The sequence below is a fragment of the Mobula birostris genome, chromosome 6, assembly GCF_030028105.1.
Source record: "Mobula birostris isolate sMobBir1 chromosome 6, sMobBir1.hap1, whole genome shotgun sequence".
Classification (NCBI taxonomy): Eukaryota; Metazoa; Chordata; class Chondrichthyes; order Myliobatiformes; family Myliobatidae; genus Mobula; species Mobula birostris.
The window spans coordinates 150,543,308-150,561,531 of NC_092375.1; the positions used below are offsets into that span (position 1 = coordinate 150,543,308).

Genomic DNA, 18,224 nt, shown 5'->3' on the forward strand with positions numbered 1-18,224 from the left:
CTGGGAGCATTAAATTGAGTACTATGTTCCTCGAACCATCAGCACAGAAACATATTTTTTAATTTTTCTTTGGAGACTCAAGAAAAATAGTGGTTCTTCCTGGCTTTTAGGCAGCATCTAATTAATCCATCCAGGGGTTCCATTTGAGCTGAGTTCTGGCCATCCTTCTTCCACCTCTCCGTTCTCCATCCTCCTTTAAGACTTTTCGGAAATACCTAGTTTGTTGATCAAACATTTGGTCATCTGTCCACGAGTCAGATTTTATTTGATAATATTCCTGTGATATATCTTTGTATATTTTACTACATTAACAGTACTAAATACAAATTGTCGCCAAGATTTTCCAGTTCATGGATTGGAATAAGCTGAATTTCTACCAACGGGATTTTTCCATAATGGGCCAAGTTTTCGTACATCGCCTACTGTAAAATGACTTATGATACTGTACCTACCCTATGTTGTTGTGGCCACTTTCCCTCTCTACTAACCATTTGAAGATAGCCCTGCATATCACTATCAAGCGTCCAGAGATCCAATGGCCATATTACCATAGAACCCAGAACAAAACGCCTTGAATCAAATTATGTGTATTCACATCCAATTATACTTGTCTTAAAAAACACACAGAACTGTCTAGTCTTCCATCTTCACATCTGCCTCCATTTTCTCCCCTGCTGATCAGAGCTCCAGTTCCTAAGTTTCCACACACACGAGGCAATCTGCAGATGCTGGAATTTCAAACAACACACGTAAAAGTTGCTGGGGAACGCAGCAGGCCAGGCAGCATCTCTAGAAAGAGGTACAGTCGACGTTTCGGGCCGAGACCCTTCATCAGGACTAACTGAAAGAAGAGCTAGTAAGAGATTTGAAAGTGGAAGGGGGAGGGGGAGATTCAAAATGATGGGAGAAGACAGGAGGGGGAGGGATGGATCCAAGAGCTGGACAGTTGATTGGCAAAAGGGATATGAGAGGATCATGGGATAGGAGGCCTAAGGAGAAAGAAAAGGGAGAGGGGGGAAAAAACCCAGAGGATGGGCAAGGGGTATAGTCAGAGGGACAGAGGGAGAAAAAGGAGAGAGAGAGAAAGAATGTGTGTATAAGAATAAATAACGGATGGGGTACGAGGGGGAGGTGGGGCATTAGCGGAAGTTTGAGAAGTCAATGTTCATGCCGTCAAGTTGGAGGCTACCCAGACAGAATATAAGGTGTTCCTCCAACCTGAGTGTGGCTTCATCTTTACAGTAGAGGAGGCCGTGGATGGACATATCAGAATGGGAATGGGACATGGAATTAAAATGTGTGGCCACTGGGAGATCCTGCTTTCTCTGGCGGACAGAGCGTAGGTGTTCAGCGAAACGATCTCTCAGTCTGCGTCGGGTCTCGCCAATGTATAGAGGGCCACATCGGGAAGTGCGGGGTGTGGGAACTATAAAGTTGGTAGCCCACACCTTGCACTTCCCGTTTCTACCTCCTACCCAAGATCCACAAACCTGCCTGTCCTGGCAGACCTATTGTCTCAGCTTGCTCCTGCCCCACGGAACTCATTTCTGCATACCTCGACACGGTTTTATGCCCCCTTGTTCAATCCCTTTCTACCTATGTTTGGGACACTTCTCATGCTCTGAAACTTTTCAATGATTTTAAGTTCCCTGGCCCCCACCACTTTATTTTCACCATGGATGTCCAGTCCCTATATACTTCCATCCCCCATCAGGAAGGTCTCAAAGCTCTCCACTTCTTTTTGGATTCTGGACCTAACCAGTTCCCCTCTACCATCACTCTGCTCCATCTAGCAGAATTAGTCCTTACCCTTAATAATTTTTCCTTTGGCTCCTCCCACTTCCTCCAAACTAAAGGTGTAGCCATGGGCACCCGTATGAGTCCTAGCTCTGCCTGCCTTTTTGTTGGCTTTGTGGAACAATCTATGTTCCAAACCTATTCTGGTATCTGTCCCCCACTTTTCCTTCGCTACATTGACAACTGAATTGGCACTGCTTCCTGCACGCATGCTGAGCTCGTTGATTTCATTAACTTTGCCTCCAACTTTCACCCTGCCCTCAAGTTTACCTGGACCATTTCCGACACCCCTCTCCCTTTTCTAGATCTTTCTGTCTCTATCTCTGGAGACAGCTTATCTACTGATGTCTACTATAAGCCTACTGACTCTCACAGCTATCTGGACTATTCCTCTTCCCACCCTGTCTCTTGCAAACATGTCATCCCCTTCTCACAATTCCTCCGTCTCCACCACATCTGCTCTCAGAATGAGGCTTTTCATTCCAGGACGAGGGAGATGTCCTCCTTTTTTAAAGAAATGGGCTTCCCTTCCTCCACCATCACCTCTGCTCTCAAACGCATCTCCCCCATTTCACGCACATCTGCTCTCACTACATCCTCCCACCACCTCACTAGGAATAGGGTTCCCCTTAGCCTCACCTGCCACCCCACCAGGCTCTGTGTCCAACATATAATTTTCCATAACTTCCGCCACCTCCAATGGGATCCCACCACTAGGCACATCTTTCCCTCCCCCTCCCCGCTTTCCGCAAGAATCGCTCCCTACGCGACTCCCTTGTCCATTCATCCCCCCCCATCCCTCCCCACCGATCTCCCTCCTGGCACTTATCCTTGTAAGCGGAACAAGTGCTACACATGCCCTTACACTTCCTCCCTCACCACCATTCAGGGCCCCAGACAGTCCTTCCAGGTGAGTCGGCTGGGGTGATATACTGCATCCGGTGCTCCCGATGTGGCCTTCTATATATTGGCGAGACCCGACGCAGACCGGGAGATCATTTCGCTGAACACCTACGCTCTGTCCGCCAGAGAAAGCAGGATCTCCCAGTGGCCGCACATTTTAATTCCACGTCACATTCCCATTCTGATATGCCTATCCATGGCCTCCGCTATTGTAAAGATGAAGCCACACTCAGGTTGGAGGAACAACACCTTATATTCCGTCTGGATAGCCTCCAACCTGATGGCATGAACATTGACTTCTCAAACTTCCGCTAATGCCCCACCTCCCCCTCGTACCCCATCTGTTATTTATTTATATAGATACATTCTTTCTCTCACTCTTCTTTTTCTCTCTCTGTCCCCCCTCACTCTACCCCTTGCCCATCCTCTGGGTCTTTTTCCCCCCTCCCCCTTCTCTTTCTCCCTGGGCCTCCTGTCCCATGACCCTCTCATATCCCTTTTTCCAATCAACGGTCCAGCTCTTGGCTCCATCCCTCCCCCTCCTGTCTTCTCCTATCATTTCAGATCTCCCCCTCCCCCTCCCACTTTAAATCTCTTACTAGCTCTTCTTTCAGTTAGTCCTGACGAAGGGCCTCGGCCCGAAACGTCGACTGTACCTCTTCCTAGAGATGCTGCCTGGCCTGCTGCGTTCACCAGCAACTTTGATGTGTGTTGCCTAAGTTTCCACATTTTGTTTAAGTTGTTCGGACATTTCTTATGTATGTTTTAGAGAATAAAGAATTCTCGTTAGCCCATTGTTCACATGTTGATCTTCCCACACAATATAATTATATTCTAATTACCTTTTTATACTCATTAGTTGAATCTCCTATTAAAAAATGGTGTTACAGGTGACACCAAGCATAAGCTTGTTTTTAAAATGGTTTTCTTTCTGCTCCATGATCACATGGCCATTGAGTCTCAGGATCCGAGTGTCAGCACCACAGCTAGGTACTGCACAGGGTTTCTCGGGATGGTGGTATCCAGAGCTAACTTCAAATGGTTAGCAAAGAAGGTAAAGTGGCCACAGCAAATGTAGATAGGACTACATTGACAGTAGAATAGAATAACGGTGGATGAGGAGGCAGCTGCTTTAACTGCTGAGATTAAGAATTAGCTTTCAATGTGGTTAGCTTTAAGCAAAGAAAAAAATAGTCCTCCTTTTGCTTTGACAAGCTGAGCTACTAAGACTTACCTTACAGAAAAGATCTACTCAGCAACCAAAAGCTAATGAGAAAAGCAGAAGCTGGAACCGAAATGTGGGTGTGAACACTGGTAAAAATAAGCCTTCGGAATCTGCTGAACATTCCTGTACTGCTGCTGAGAAAACCCCCTGGCTCAGAGAGCCATCCAGTCAATTTGATGGCTTTTCAGGGACGCCCAGCAGCATGAGTGTTCTCAGAGACTTGGATGATGGGCAGCTAGATCAAGAAGAAGAAACACCTCAGGTTACCTGCATCTGACACTGTTCTTGTTTCAAAAAGTAACAATTTAAAGATAACCAGACTTCCTCGATCTTATGTTACTGAGAGTGAATAGCTTTAGCTGAAACATGAAGAATTTTGCTTTGAACAGAAAATGTGTTTGAAAATGTATTTTTCTTTTTTACTTTCTTTTTTTTACTTTTATGTAAGCTTACAAAAAACATGTCAATGAATAGTTTAGTCTGTCAGGTTCTAAGATGATAGAGTCCGTTTCTTTAACAAATCAGTCATGATTTATCCTTAGGAAAAACTTCAACTCTGTTTTAAAACTACTTTCTACTTATTTAGTAAAAGCATCCGCAGGAAAAGGAATATTTAGATATCCATAAATATTTATATTTTACTTTATTATTTTCAAGTGATTTTTTGCTATTTCTTCAATTTATATTGTGTGTGCTGATATTTTTAATTATAAGTAATCTCTTTTCTTTTCATTGCTGTTTGTACAGTTCTTTGATTTTTTTTATACTTCTATCATTTAAGAACATGTTCACACAAAATGATATTCTCAATGCATTATCTATTTGAATCTGGAGCACTGTTCATCAAAGAAGTAATGGTAGTTGCCCTGCCAAGTAATGTATTTGTCATAATGAGTTGTTAAAAAAAATACTGTTAGTCTGTCCCTTTAATATCAGCTAGACCTACTGATGGAATTATTAACTTCCAATGCACTGAGAGGTATTTTATAATCCAGTCTGGCACTGGTGTCAGTACAAAATTCCCTCAGTTAACTTATTCATTTCCTCAGTTCATTAGGAAAATAACAAAATATTATGGTTGTCCTTTATAAAGAGCCTTTGCATCAATTTTTATACAATTGAAATACTCAGATAAATCATGTCCTGAACCTGCATCACAGTGTACTTTCTTATTCCTTACTCTGCACAATTGCTGATTATATGTTATAACATTGAAGAACGCGTACAAATGAGAGTAATAGTCATCCATCCTTTAGAACAGGGGTTCCCAACCTTTTTAATGCCACAGACCTCTACCATTAACCGAGGAGTTCATGGACATCAGGTTGGGAACCCCAGCTTTAGAACAATAATTCCAGAGTCATCATGGACATGTTATACTTGCATTGTTAATAGGATGCAAAATTGGAATGCACCCATGCAGATGTCCAGCAATAAAGTAAGTCTGTCAATGACTTAAAATGAAAAGTCATTGATAGGAAGAAAAATTGGGAATGCAGCTGCATTTGGATGACTACAAGATGCACCTTAAGTATGTGTGGCAATTTTCTGTTAGACCAAATTGACAAAGATAAATAAAAATAATGGAGCTGTTTATCAAAATTTCTAGTTTGAAATTATCCTTACAATCATCACAAAACAACCTAATTTTAAGTGGAATGAGGTAAATGTCTGCATTTTTGTATAATATTATTAATTAAATCTGCTGAATTTGTTAAAGTTTTTAACTATAAGTTACTATTTAGAAGCGAGGTTTAATGGGTTTCATGAAACTGAAGCTTATCACTTTGTTAGTGTGATAGAATGGAATGGCAGAGAGTAAATGAAGCTGAAGCTGTGTTGTTTTTGTGTTGTTTGACGTTATAGAGGGAAACGGTTTACTAATATCAAACCATGTAATACACATTACGGGTATTTGTAAGTTTGATAAAGCTGGATTTTGGATGATTTAATGTAAGTGCTGCAATTAAATCACAGTCTGCCATTATTTTTGATACATACATACTGTAAAATAAATTAAAATAACACAAACTATAGTGTCAAGAAAACGGTTGAGTTTTGGTATCATCACAGCAGGGTGACAAGCTCACCAAATGATTGTCAGAAGGTTTCAACAAAATGTACTTTAGCAGCAAAGCAAATTATAATGCTGTTATGGCTATAGTTATTAGAATAATGTGTTAATGATCTTCTGTTTGCTTAAATATAAAATGCTGCATAGCATGGTTGGTATTAATTTGAAAGACCATTAGTTACCCTCCTTTGGTGTTTTTATGACAAAACTTGTTTTTCCATGTTATATTTGTTTTACCATAGTGTTATTTTCATGTTTTTACACAATATTTTCTATTTACTTATTTAAAGCTGTAAAGGTTGTATGCAGAGTCCAAATAAACTGTTGACACATTTTGAAAATGAAATCTTTGTCGACTTTAATTATAAAACAAATAAAATATTCAAAAATGTATACAAAATGTAACAACGATTGGGTGCTATTGAGCATATATTTTACTATTTGTGCATCAATTCAGAGAACCCATAAAGTAATGCTGAACATGCTTGGGACTGCCTTGTTATATAATTTTAAAACATAGATTTTCATTCCCATTACTTTCACCAACATAGCACAACAGTAATTGATGATTAATCCCTCCACAGTCTTTCCTACAAACACGTTCACTCCTGCGACCAGTCATGCTGTTATTAGTCTAAATATGGCACAAATTTTGAAGCAAAGAAGTTAGCAACCTAATACACAACTGGCATCAGAAATGTTGTTCCCAAATCGCAAACAGTTCAGGTCAGGATACTGAGGAATTTAAAATACTGAGATTTACCGCAGGTGAACAAGATGAGACCTGATTTAACGTAGTTTTATGTGGTGATTTGAGATATTTGGAAGAAGAGAGCCAACAAGGAGAGAATTGAAGCAACATACACAAAAAATGCTGGTGGAACGCAGCGGGCCAGGCATCATCTATAGGAAGAGGTACAGTCGACGTTTCAGGCTGGGACACTTCGTCAGGACTAACTGAAAGAAGAGGTAGTAAGAAATTTGAAAGTAGGAGGGGGAGGGGGAGATCCAAAATGATAGGAGAAGACAGGAGGGGAGGGGTGGACCTAAGAGCTGGAAAGTTGATCGGCAAAAGGGATACTAGACTGGAGAAGGGAGATGATCATGGGACGGGAAGCCTGGGGAGAGAGAGAAGGGGGGAGGGGAGCCCGGAGGGTGGAGAGCAGGCAAGGAGTTATAGTGAGAGGGACAGAGGGAGAAAAAAAGAGAGAGAGAAACAAAAGGGGGGGGGGGATTAAATAAATAAATAAATAACAAATGGGGTACGAGGAGGAGGTGGGGCATTAGTGGAAGTTTGGGAAGTCAATGTTCATGCCATCAGGTTGGAGGCTACCCAGACGGAATATAAGGTGTTGTTCCTCCAACCTGAGTATGGCTTCATCTTTACAGTAGAGGAGCCCGTGGATAGACATATTAGAATGGGAATGGGACATGGAATTAAAATGTGTGGCCACTGGGAGATCTTCCTTTCTCTGGCGGACAGGAGAGAATTGACTTCATCAAGTCTCAGAACAAATGCAGGAGCATCCTTGTGAGTGATGCATTGAATGAAGAAAATGGAAATGAACAGTCTTGCTGTTGAATAGTATAGAGGATTAAAAACTCAGTACTGTATGTGTTGAACAGAATGCCAAATTGTGAAAGGGTAAGTTTAGCCTGATGAAATGGCTTGGAATAAGATAGGAGACATTAGCAAGAAAATTGTTTGTAACTCAAAAATTGTTTATGGAGAGATGCAGTTCAATTTGCCCAATTAAATATATCTAGAAAACTGTTAAAATTGTAGAAACAATTATCTGTGTAAATTCCTCATGTGTCCTTCAGATCTGTAATCAACTATATTGCACTTAAAGTCTGCTCAAGGACTCACGTACAATGTGTTATCACTGAAGCCAGAAGGAATAAATCTCTTTCCTTCTTATCTCTGCTATTTTACTCATCATTCATTGTTCATCCTACAAGGTCGATATCATGTAAATAAGTTAAACATTCTCAGTTGAGTTCAACATACAATTTATATTCATGATGTTGACTCTTCACCCCTTCTTACTTAACCCCCTCAAAGCTCAAAATACATTTACTATCAAAGTACGTGTATGTTATATACTACCTTGACATTCATTTTTGTACAGGCATTTACAGGAAAAATAGAGTAGAATTTTACAGTAAACTATACATAGACAAAGACTGACAAAGAACCAATGTGCAAAAAACAGATAAACTGTGCAAATAAATAATACTGAGAACATGAGTTGTAAAGAGGTTCTTAAAAGTGAGTCATAGAATCAGTTCAGCGTCGTGGGGAATAAAGTTTTCCATGCTGGTTCACGAGCCTGAGGATGGTGGGGTACTGTAACAATTGTTCGTGAACATGGTGGTGTGGGACTGAAGGCTTCTGTATTTCCTGCTTGATGGTAGTAGCGAGAAGAGGTCACGGCTTGAATGGTGGGGTCTTTGAAGACAGATGCTGTTTTCTTGTGGTAATTTTCTCCCCTTCCCCTTCCCCTTCCCAAATTCCTGTATCAAAATCACAGGAATAACAACTATACATGTGATTGGCAGTTTCAAATCAGAAGCTAGGAATGACAATTTTTTACTCTCTCTGATTAGGTTAAATTAGCCATTGGGTCATTTTCCTTTTAAAATGTTATCAAATTTTTATACATTTCACATTTTCCTTGCTCTTTTTTTACAGAATTTTAGAAAGCAACAGATGAATTTACATATGATTTTTTTTCAAGTGGAACTTGATGTTGAAAGAATAGTGCTGATGCATCAAAAAAATCAATACATGACCTGTGTCATCAGTACACTGTTAATGTTTACACATTTTCATGAGACTGTGCTCTAAGTATGTTGGCACCAATGTAGAGGAAGAAACTGTTGGAGCATTTTTTGGGGGGTTAGCATATAAAGCAAATAACTTCAGCAACTGACTTCAGACACCAGTCTTCAGATTCAAATATGAATTGTGGATTTAATGTAAAATGCAAGCTCTGAACAATGGGTTCCTAAGAATCTTGAACCACAGTTAACTGGAAGACCAGACAATGCTGATTTAAGTTCATTATTTGGGTGTAACTTGGGTGTCTGTAGTGTGGGTGTGAAGAGGGAGGTATGAAGGTTGTGTGTATTTGGGTGTCTGTAGTGTGGGTGCAGAGAGGGAGGTGTGAAGGTTGTGTGTATTTGGGTGTCCGTCGTGTGGGTGTAGAGAGGGAGGTATGAAGGTTGTGTGTATTTGGGTGTCTGTAGTGTGGATGTGAAGAGGGCGGTGTGAAGGTTGTGTGTATTTGGGTGTCTGTAGTGTGGGTGTGAAGAGGAAGGTGTGAAGGTTGTGTGTATTTGGGTGTCCATCGTGTGGGTGCAGAGAGGGAGGTGTGAAGGTTGTGTGTATTTGGGTGTCTGTCGTGTGGGTGCAGAGTGGGAGGTGTAAAGGTTGTGTGTATTTGGGTGTCTGTAGTGTGGGTGTGAAAAGGGAGGTGTGAAGGTTTTGTGTATTTGGGCGTCCGTCGTGTGGGTGCAGAGTGACAGTTTAGAATGGTGTAGTATCATGTATAGACTGGGTACAGGGCAATTCAGTTAAACGTTCAATTACCCAGTCTTCACATTTTTTTCTTGGTACTAAGTACAATTCACTTAATTTGTTGAAACCAATATGTCAGTTTGGAGAGATCAATAGTGAATGTCCACTTTCTGGGCTCATCCCATTGTATCACAATTTTACATTTTGCCCACCTTTCACTATTTTTCAACTCAATCATCCAATTTGAATTAAATATGGAAAACTTTACTCTGGGAAATTTTAGAACTGGGAAACACATTCCCAGTCTTTTGTCTTTAACCCATGCAGACTGCAGGCTTTCAGCGTGCAACTGAACAGTTCTTCACCAATCTGAAAGCTGATTTTAATGATCTTGCTCTCACTGAAGTTAAGCTGCAGCAGACACAAAGGCCATTTGGAATTTTAATGTTTCATACCAATTACCAAAATTCAACATACCCAAAAAATTACAGTCACATCTGAAAACGTTTGAACTGTTCCTGAAACTCCTGATTGAATGGAGGAAAATGTATAGAGGGAACTGGGAAGGTACGTGGGTTATTAGAATTGTGGTGTTTATTTCAAGTGGATGGAAGAAAGGAAGTCTTGCGATGAATCTTGAATGTCAGTGACACCTCACTTTGAGGATTGCATATAGTTCTGACAAGAGGGAGAAGAATACATTCACAGAAGGCAAATGAGTTGTTCATTGATTCTAATAAGGTGCACTCTTACGAGACAATGTGCTGTTTGGGCTCATTGGTGTTAGAAGAATGAAAGGTGAGCTTATTAAAATATAAAAGAATGAAGAGGAAAGGATAGAACCAGAGAAGATACCTCTCTTCGTGGAAGAGTCCAGGACTTTGAGGAACAGTTTCAGACTAAGTGATCACCCATTTAAACTGAAAATAAGGAATTTCTTTTTTCAGTGTTCTGACTCTGGAATTCCCAGTCCAGAGAGCTGTGGAGTGCAAATTAATGAGAGTTATAAGAATAGCTCTCTGATAGACCAAATATAAATCTCAGTCTTAATAAACATATTTAAGACCAAGATTTATATTTGGTCTATAAAATAGTTAACTTGTTACATACACCTGTTAGGGTGCATTCTCCAGTTACCTTATAAGGTAACCATAGCCTTCATACAGGAGCAGATGTCATCAGGTGGTTCCCAACCTTCACAGAGTGTTTCGACCCTTAACCACGACACTCTCCAGTTGGAGATAAAATAGTTAACAGTCTCAGTCGCACAGTTTTGGATTTGCTTTTTCAATGGAGTCAGTTAGGAGAGCTAAGAACAACAACCTTGCAATTAACATCAGAAAGACCAAGGAATTGATTGTGGACTTCAGGAAGGGGAGCCAAGGGAGCACACACCAGTCCTCATTGAGGGATCAGCAGTGGAAAGGATGAACATCTTCAAGTTTTTGGGTGTCAACATCTCTGATCCTAGACCCAACATATTCATTTAAGTACAAGGAAGGCACAACAGTGGCCATATTTCATTAGGAGTTTGAGGAGATTTGGTATGTCACCAAAGACTCTTGCAATTTTTGCAGATGTACCATGGAGAGCATTCTAACTGGCTGCATCATCAGATGGAATGGGGGGGGGGGGTGGGAGGGAGGTCACTGCATAAGATTGGAAAAAGCTGCAGAAAGTTGTAAACTCAGCCAGCTCAATCATGGGCACTGGCCTCCTCAGCATCCAGGACACCTTCAAAGGGCGATGCCTCAAAGAGGCAGCATCCACCCTAAAGGATCCCCATCACCCAGGACATGCCGTCTTCTCATTGCTACCATCAGTGAAGAAGAACAGAAGCCTGAAGACACACACTCAGCATTTCAGGAACAGTTTCTATCCCTCTGCTATCAGATTTCTGAATGGATAATGAACACTACCTCCCTATTTTTTCTCTCTTTCTACTGATTTAATTTTTCATTTTTTACAGATACCTCTTATTGTAATTTATAGATTTTATTATTATGTATTGCAATGTACTGCTGCCCCAAAACAACAAATTTCACGACATAGGCCAGTGATATTAAATCTGATTCTGGCTCTGAATGTTCTTTTGTCAAATCTGGATAGAACGATGAGGGTTTTGAGCATATTTCAGCTGTCATGGGATAAAGGTGGGCTACGCAAGAAATTTCAAACTCCTGGGAGTGCACATCACACACAACACCTCAAAGTCCCAGAACACATCCTACACAGTCAGGAGATCTCGCCAGTGCCTTTACTTTCTGAAGGGCTGAAGTGAGCTGGATTATGCACATCCATAATCATGTCACTCTACAGATGAGCAGTAGAGAGCATCCTAACAAACCACAAGACTCTTTGCTATGGAAACTGCACTGTGGCAGACAGGAAGGCTCTACAATGGGTAGAACTGTCCAATGCATCACAGGCACTAGCCTACCCACCATGAAGGACGTTTATACCGAAAGGTGCTGGAAAAGGGCCAGTAACATCATGAAGGATCCCACCCACCCTGCTTATGGGCTGTTTGTCCCACTCCCATCGGGGAGGAAGCCAGGACCACCATTCACAAAAACAATTATTTTCCCCAGGCAATAAGACTTATCAACACCTCCACCCACTAATCCACCCCTCCACATCTCCAACCACCACTTTATCATTTCCAGTCAGTCACTTTATGCACAGACACTCCTGTGCCTAGCCTCACTTTATGGACATACAATCAATCTATTTATATTAAGCTATTTTATGTATTTATTATTATTGTGTTCTTTTTGTGCTGCATTGGATCTGGTCTAACAATTACAGTATTTAATTCTCCTTTACACTTGTGTACAGGAAATGACATTAAACAATCTTGAATCTTTACTGCTACCCAGCTGAAATTGATCCTTGTGATGGGGAAGGTATGTAGTTGGTTATTCAGTTCATCTTCAAGTGCAGTCTGAGTTTAAAGCACGTGAGTTTGGCTTGAGGGGATGGATCAGAAAGGAAGATGGTATTAGTTGCCAAGAGACTATATGTGCCAGGAGGGGCAAAGTGAATGGCTTCACATTTCCAAATCTTCAGCTGGACACAATTGAAATCTTTTATCAGAAAATTTGCTGCTCTACAGAGGCCCATAAGTGAATTTTGTACATAAATTATAAAATACACAAAAATCATTGGATAGGGTAAGCATACCTCCATGGAACCTTAATAAATGGCATCAAAGGCACTTGCGAGAACAATTACCAGAAGTGGGGAGAGAAAAACTAGTTCTGCCACTTGTGGGAGTGAATTGTGTGTGGGTGAATGGTAGAATTTGGTTGGAAGTTTAGGAACTGAGGAAGAATAAAATGAGTGGAGTAAATGGGCATTTGTCGCTGGGCCTGTGCTGTTAAATTCTGTTAGGTGCTTTCATTCCTGTTGGATATTTGCATTTAGCAGTCAATGCTTCTGTTATCTTGCACAGATGGTTCATTCAGTGAGTGGTTGCAAAGGAACATTTATCAGTCAGCATCCTCACTTCTGACCTTGTTAAAAAGTCATTGACAAAGCAGTTAACCACACTTGTGCTTAAGATACCACCCTCAAGTACTCCTGCAGTGTTGACCAGGGATAGGGAATATTGACCTCTACCACCATAACATCTTCCTTTGTGTAAGCTACAATTTCGGACACTGTAGCGTTTCCCTCTGATTTTGGTTTTATCAGGATGGTTTCTTAATGCTGCCAGTCACGACGTTTCTATCTTTGAAATCCAGTTCATTTATTTTGATAGTTACATTAACCAACCTGAACAGATTATTGACAAGTAGGCTGACAAGCTGGTAACTAGCAAAGCTGGACTTGTCTTGCTTTTGTGAACCACCCATTCTAGTAGATGCCACTATTACAACTGTACTAGAACAGCTAATGCTGAAGCACATCTTCAATACCACGATAGCATCACGGTTAGCACGACACTGTTACAGCTCAGGACGTCAGAGTGAAGAGTTCAATTCCAGCCTCTCCCTGAATGTGTGGTTTTCTCTGGGTGCTCTGGTTTCCCCCCCCACCCCCACAGCACTGGTAGGTTAATTGGCCATTGTAAATTGTCATGTGGATTAGACTAGGGTTAATTGGGGGTTTCTGGAGAAGCACCACTCCAAGGGCCAGAAGGTTCCATTCCATACTGTACCTCTAAACAAAATAAATATTGCAACTAATATGTTTTCTCATCCATAGCCATTGTTTCACATCTCCAGGAGTCAATTAGACGAAGCTGGGTCCTGTAACTACAGGGATTGCAAAGAAACGAAAGTGAACTATCTAATGGGCTCTTCTGCTTGAAAATGGTGCAAGTGCTTCAGCATCTCTTTCAGCTATCACAGGGGTTAGGAATATTCTTAGTCTGCTCCTCCTATCACTATTTAACTCCCATCACAACCAGGTGCAGCAAGACGGCACAGCTTCAATCTTCACCTTCAGATTTCTGAAAACAAGGAACCCGTGTACACTACCTCACTATTTTGTCACACTACTTAATTTAGATTTTTTTCCCTTACTGTAATTCGTAGCTTTTCATTACGTATTGCAATGCTGCTTTCATATTAAACCTGATTCTGATCTTAGTGAAATCAGTTGATTCAGAAATAAAATTAATCAGTATAATAAAGTTTTACTATTATTCCTTTTAAGTGATAAAAATCCAAATCCCTACAATAAATTGAACCACATTCAATATACATTTCATCTGTATCTGCAGCAGCTTCTACAGGGCTCAACAAAGGTGTTATTGCCTTTGAAAGTTTTTTTTTATTAAAACAATCACTATATCCTGGAAGGTAAGAATACCACAGGTATACCCCAGCAGTGAGTTTCACATTGGCAAATTGACAAAGCTGGACTTGGTGCAAATTGTGCTGGCTGCCTGTATCAGGAATTTGTCCACAAAGGTGGCGTGCAGTCTAACAGCAAGTCTTAGTCGCTTTTCTTGTGGAATGCTGCGAGTCTAATTCACGGATTTATTGGCAGACAGTGTGGTGCAGCATCTAAGTTAAAGTTGGTGCTGCCCCAGTGTTCACTCCGCAGAAAACGAGGCTTATTCTGTTCGACTGCAGACTGCTACGATGTTCATGAACTTAGGGTCTTGGACTATATTTTATGTGACTCTACTGTACCAGTACCTTATTGCTTGTGACCTTGTTTCCATGCTAAATGTGCCTTGTGCTCTGTGTGTTCTTGGTGGTAGTGTTTTGCACCTTGGCCCACAGCAACACATCTGTTTGGCTGTATTCATGCAGGTTGAATGACCTGAACTATAGTTATTGAGCAACTGGCCAAGTTGCCAAGGGCATAATTACAGCCTTTGGTTTATCTACTGTTCTTGGGGGAAATAAAATCTTAAGCTGTGAACAAGAACCCTTACAGTTCAAGAATTTTATTCACTAGTTTATACTTCCAGTGTAAGTAGAAACACCTCAAAACAGGATAGAGAAACTTCAGGTTTACTGTTGATTTTATTATACTGTACCAAAGTTCAAAATAAAAGTTATTTACAGACTGGAACAAAAAGACAAGTAGTTCACAGAATGGTCAGTTCGTGAAACTGACTGCAGCGTCCAACGTCTATTCTGTGTATTTTCCAAGAATATCTCCGTCCCTGAACAAGAAGTAATCCTGAAGGGGAGGAAAAAAAGGAAAAGATGCAGATTATTGACAGGTACTTAGATACAGAGAAGACCTCATCTTGCATTCTGTTCATACAGATTAAATCATTACAGTGCATTGAGGTACAACAAGGTAAAACAGTAACTATGCTGAATGAAGTGCAACTGCCAGAAAGAAAGTGGAGTGTCGGTAAATGAAGAGAAAGATCACAACAAGGTAGGTAGTAAGGAACCATCTAGTAGTCTTACTACAGCAGTGTAGGAGGTGTCAAGGAAAATAACTTATTCATCTTCAAAATGTGGATAATAGTACTAACCTTATCTTCTAAAACCACTTTAGTTCCTCCATATTCAGGGAGTAGAACGGTTTCACCAACTTTTACACTAACTGGCTGTACATCTCCATTCTAAAAAAAAAAGAAAATGAGTTCGTGTCCATCACTGCTCCATCTTACGACAACTATCCTAAATCACTTAAAAAAAAAGCCCACATTCCAAAGAATGTTACAGATAATTACCTCATTTACAGATGGAATAACCAGGAAAACAGATTATCATCTGAATGGTGGCCGATTAGGAAAAGGGGAGGTGCAACGAGACCTGGGTGTCATTATACACCAGTCATTGAAAGTGGGCATGCAGGTACAGCAGGCGGTGAAAAAGGCAAATGGCATGCTGGCATTTACAGCAAGAGGATTCGAGTACAGGAACAGGGAGGTACTACTGCACTTGTACAGGGCCTTGGTGAGACCACACCTGGAGTATTGTGTGCAGTTTTGGTCCCCTAATCTGAAGAAAGACATCCTTGCCACAGAGGGAGTACAAAGAAGGTTCTGGGATGGCAGGACTTTCATATGATGAAAGACTGGATGAACTAGGCTTGTACTCATTGGAATTTGGAAGATTGAGGGGGGAATCTGATTGAAATGTATAAAATCCTAAAGAGATTGGACAGGCTAGAGGCAGGAAGATTGTTCCCGATGTTGGGGAAGTCCAGAATGAGGGGTCACAGTTTGAGGATTAAGGGGAAGCCTTTTAGGACCGAGATTAGGAAAAACTTCACACAGAGTGGTGAATCTGTGGAATTCTCTGCCACAGGAAACAGTTGAGGCCAGTTCATTGGCTATATTTAAGAGGGAGTTAGATATGGCCCTGGTGGCTAAAGAGATCAGGGGGTATGGAGGGAAGGCTGGTGCAGGGTTCTGAGTTGGATGATCAGCCATGATCATACTGAATGGTGGTGCAGGCTCAAAGGGCCGAATGGCCTACTCCTGCACCTATTTTCTATGTTTCTATGAATAAGATTTGAGTACATTTTCAACACAAAGAATAACAAACATTCACTAAGAGCCTCTGCAGTAAAACTACAACTGCAACACTATTTTTGTTTTGAGAGATAGTGCACACTTTGAAACTTCCATTAGGGTTACATTTCCTTAGAGTGCAACATTACTCATTTTTCAAACCAAATTTTGAGCTATGAGACCAGGAAATTCCTTTCTCTAACAATCAGAAAACTTCACTTAGCTTACAACTGAGTTTAATGTTAAAAAATTGCCAGATATTGAAACAGGGAAAGTGAAATTTATTTGGGATCCGGAGAATGTGGTTAAACAAGGAGTCACTTTATGTAGAGGCGAACCTTTACTCGACTCCCTGGTCCAATTGCCACCACTGTTGCCTGCAAAACTTTTCCCTGAGACTTTTCTGGAATCATAATGCCACCTTTCGTCATGGTTTCTGCTGCAACTTTTTCCACCAGAACACGGTCAAAGAGGGGAAGAAACCTTTTGAATGCTTGACCTGCCTGTTGAAATAAGCAAAAGAAATTCAGTAACTTATTAACCAAGATTACAAAATACATTCCTTAAAAATCATTATAAACCCACATTCCTTAACATTGTCATTACATTTATGAATAACCATCAACATTATTCAGTTACAGTGAGTTGGGCAAATTGTTGCCATATTTGTAGCTTGTTTTTAAACTTGAAACAATAAAATAGAAGTCACTAAAATTAGATGAAGAAAAGCACGTTTAAAAAACATTTTCGATTACAGACTGGTTCAGTAGTATCAGTGTTAACATTACAGGCGGGAAAAAAAAATCGCCGGAAAATGTGAACATGGGAAAATTACAAAGGCATTTCTCAAGAGAAGATTCTTGATAAACAACAAAGCTTGTAACGTTTCTTTTAACAACGTAAGATAGAAGTCGGTGAAATGGTATTATAAAAGCACGTGTGAAAGACATTTTCGATTATAGACTGGCTCAGTAGTATGTGTAGTAACATTAAAAGTGGGGGGAAATCGCATGAAGATGTTAACACGGGAAAAAAAATCACAACATTCTTAGTGAAGATTCATAATAAATAACAAACTTTGTTTTTTTTCTTAAGGCAAGCCCCCCTCACCACAATGTTTAAAAATGAGCATTTGACCTTGTAGACACTCCCAACCTCACACAAGGTCACCCATGTAAAATGTGCGTTAACAATAGTAGCTATTCACAGTCGTTCAAATAAAATTCAGGATACGATAGCAATAATGTATCAACATCTTCCATCAACAGCGAGTATGTTACCAATTGGTTTCTGATACCACCGTGGATCAGAAATCACTATTATCTATTCCGACTGTAATCATATCCATCGTTGTTAATGGCTTTACTTCAATACTAATGGATTTAACTTTTTTTTAAACAATCTCCACTAAAAGCATGCAAAAAAAATTCTATGGCACACAAGCGCTTACACTCATCACATATAAAAGACTGGCTTTATCAAGCCTAGCAAAATCTCCCTCAATAGAGCACATAGCGAAAGCTTGAACCGTGCCTTTTAACGCTTACCATTTCTCCTCTTTCAGTTCGAGCACGCCCTGTGAACCACACAGCTCGTTAGCAAGCTCCTCTCCGCAGCGGCGACTATGGCAGCCGTTCCACGTGAAGAAATAGCCTTCGAACCCGGCGGCGTGACCTCGAACGTCAGGAGAAGGCTGCATTTCATCAGAACGCAACTTCTAGAACCTCGGGCATCCCCACCAAAAATATATAAAATTCACACAACC

The 18,224-nt window shown here is 40.7% G+C and overlaps 2 protein-coding genes across 2 annotated transcripts in view; one reads left to right on the top strand and one right to left on the bottom strand.

The window, feature by feature from the left end:
- rftn2 (raftlin family member 2) overlaps positions 1–6,308 on the top strand; it is a 61,110-nt gene extending 54,802 nt beyond the window's left edge. Inside the window, exon 10 of the mRNA XM_072261612.1 lies at positions 3,942–6,308. Within this exon, the coding sequence (XP_072117713.1) occupies positions 3,942–4,202 (261 nt within the window). The 3' untranslated portion in view covers positions 4,203–6,308. The remainder of the gene's footprint in view (positions 1–3,941) is intronic.
- An 8,678-nt stretch (positions 6,309–14,986) lies between these two features.
- Positions 14,987–18,119, bottom strand: hspe1 (heat shock 10 protein 1). The gene is made up of 4 exons (XM_072259617.1): positions 18,007–18,119; positions 16,798–16,962; positions 15,473–15,562; positions 14,987–15,165 (listed from the first exon to the last, which is right to left on the bottom strand). Exons 1-4 carry the CDS (start codon positions 18,007–18,009, stop codon positions 15,115–15,117), a joined length of 309 nt encoding a protein of 102 aa, XP_072115718.1. The 5' UTR covers positions 18,010–18,119; the 3' UTR covers positions 14,987–15,114.
- Positions 18,120–18,224: the final 105 nt, after the last annotated feature.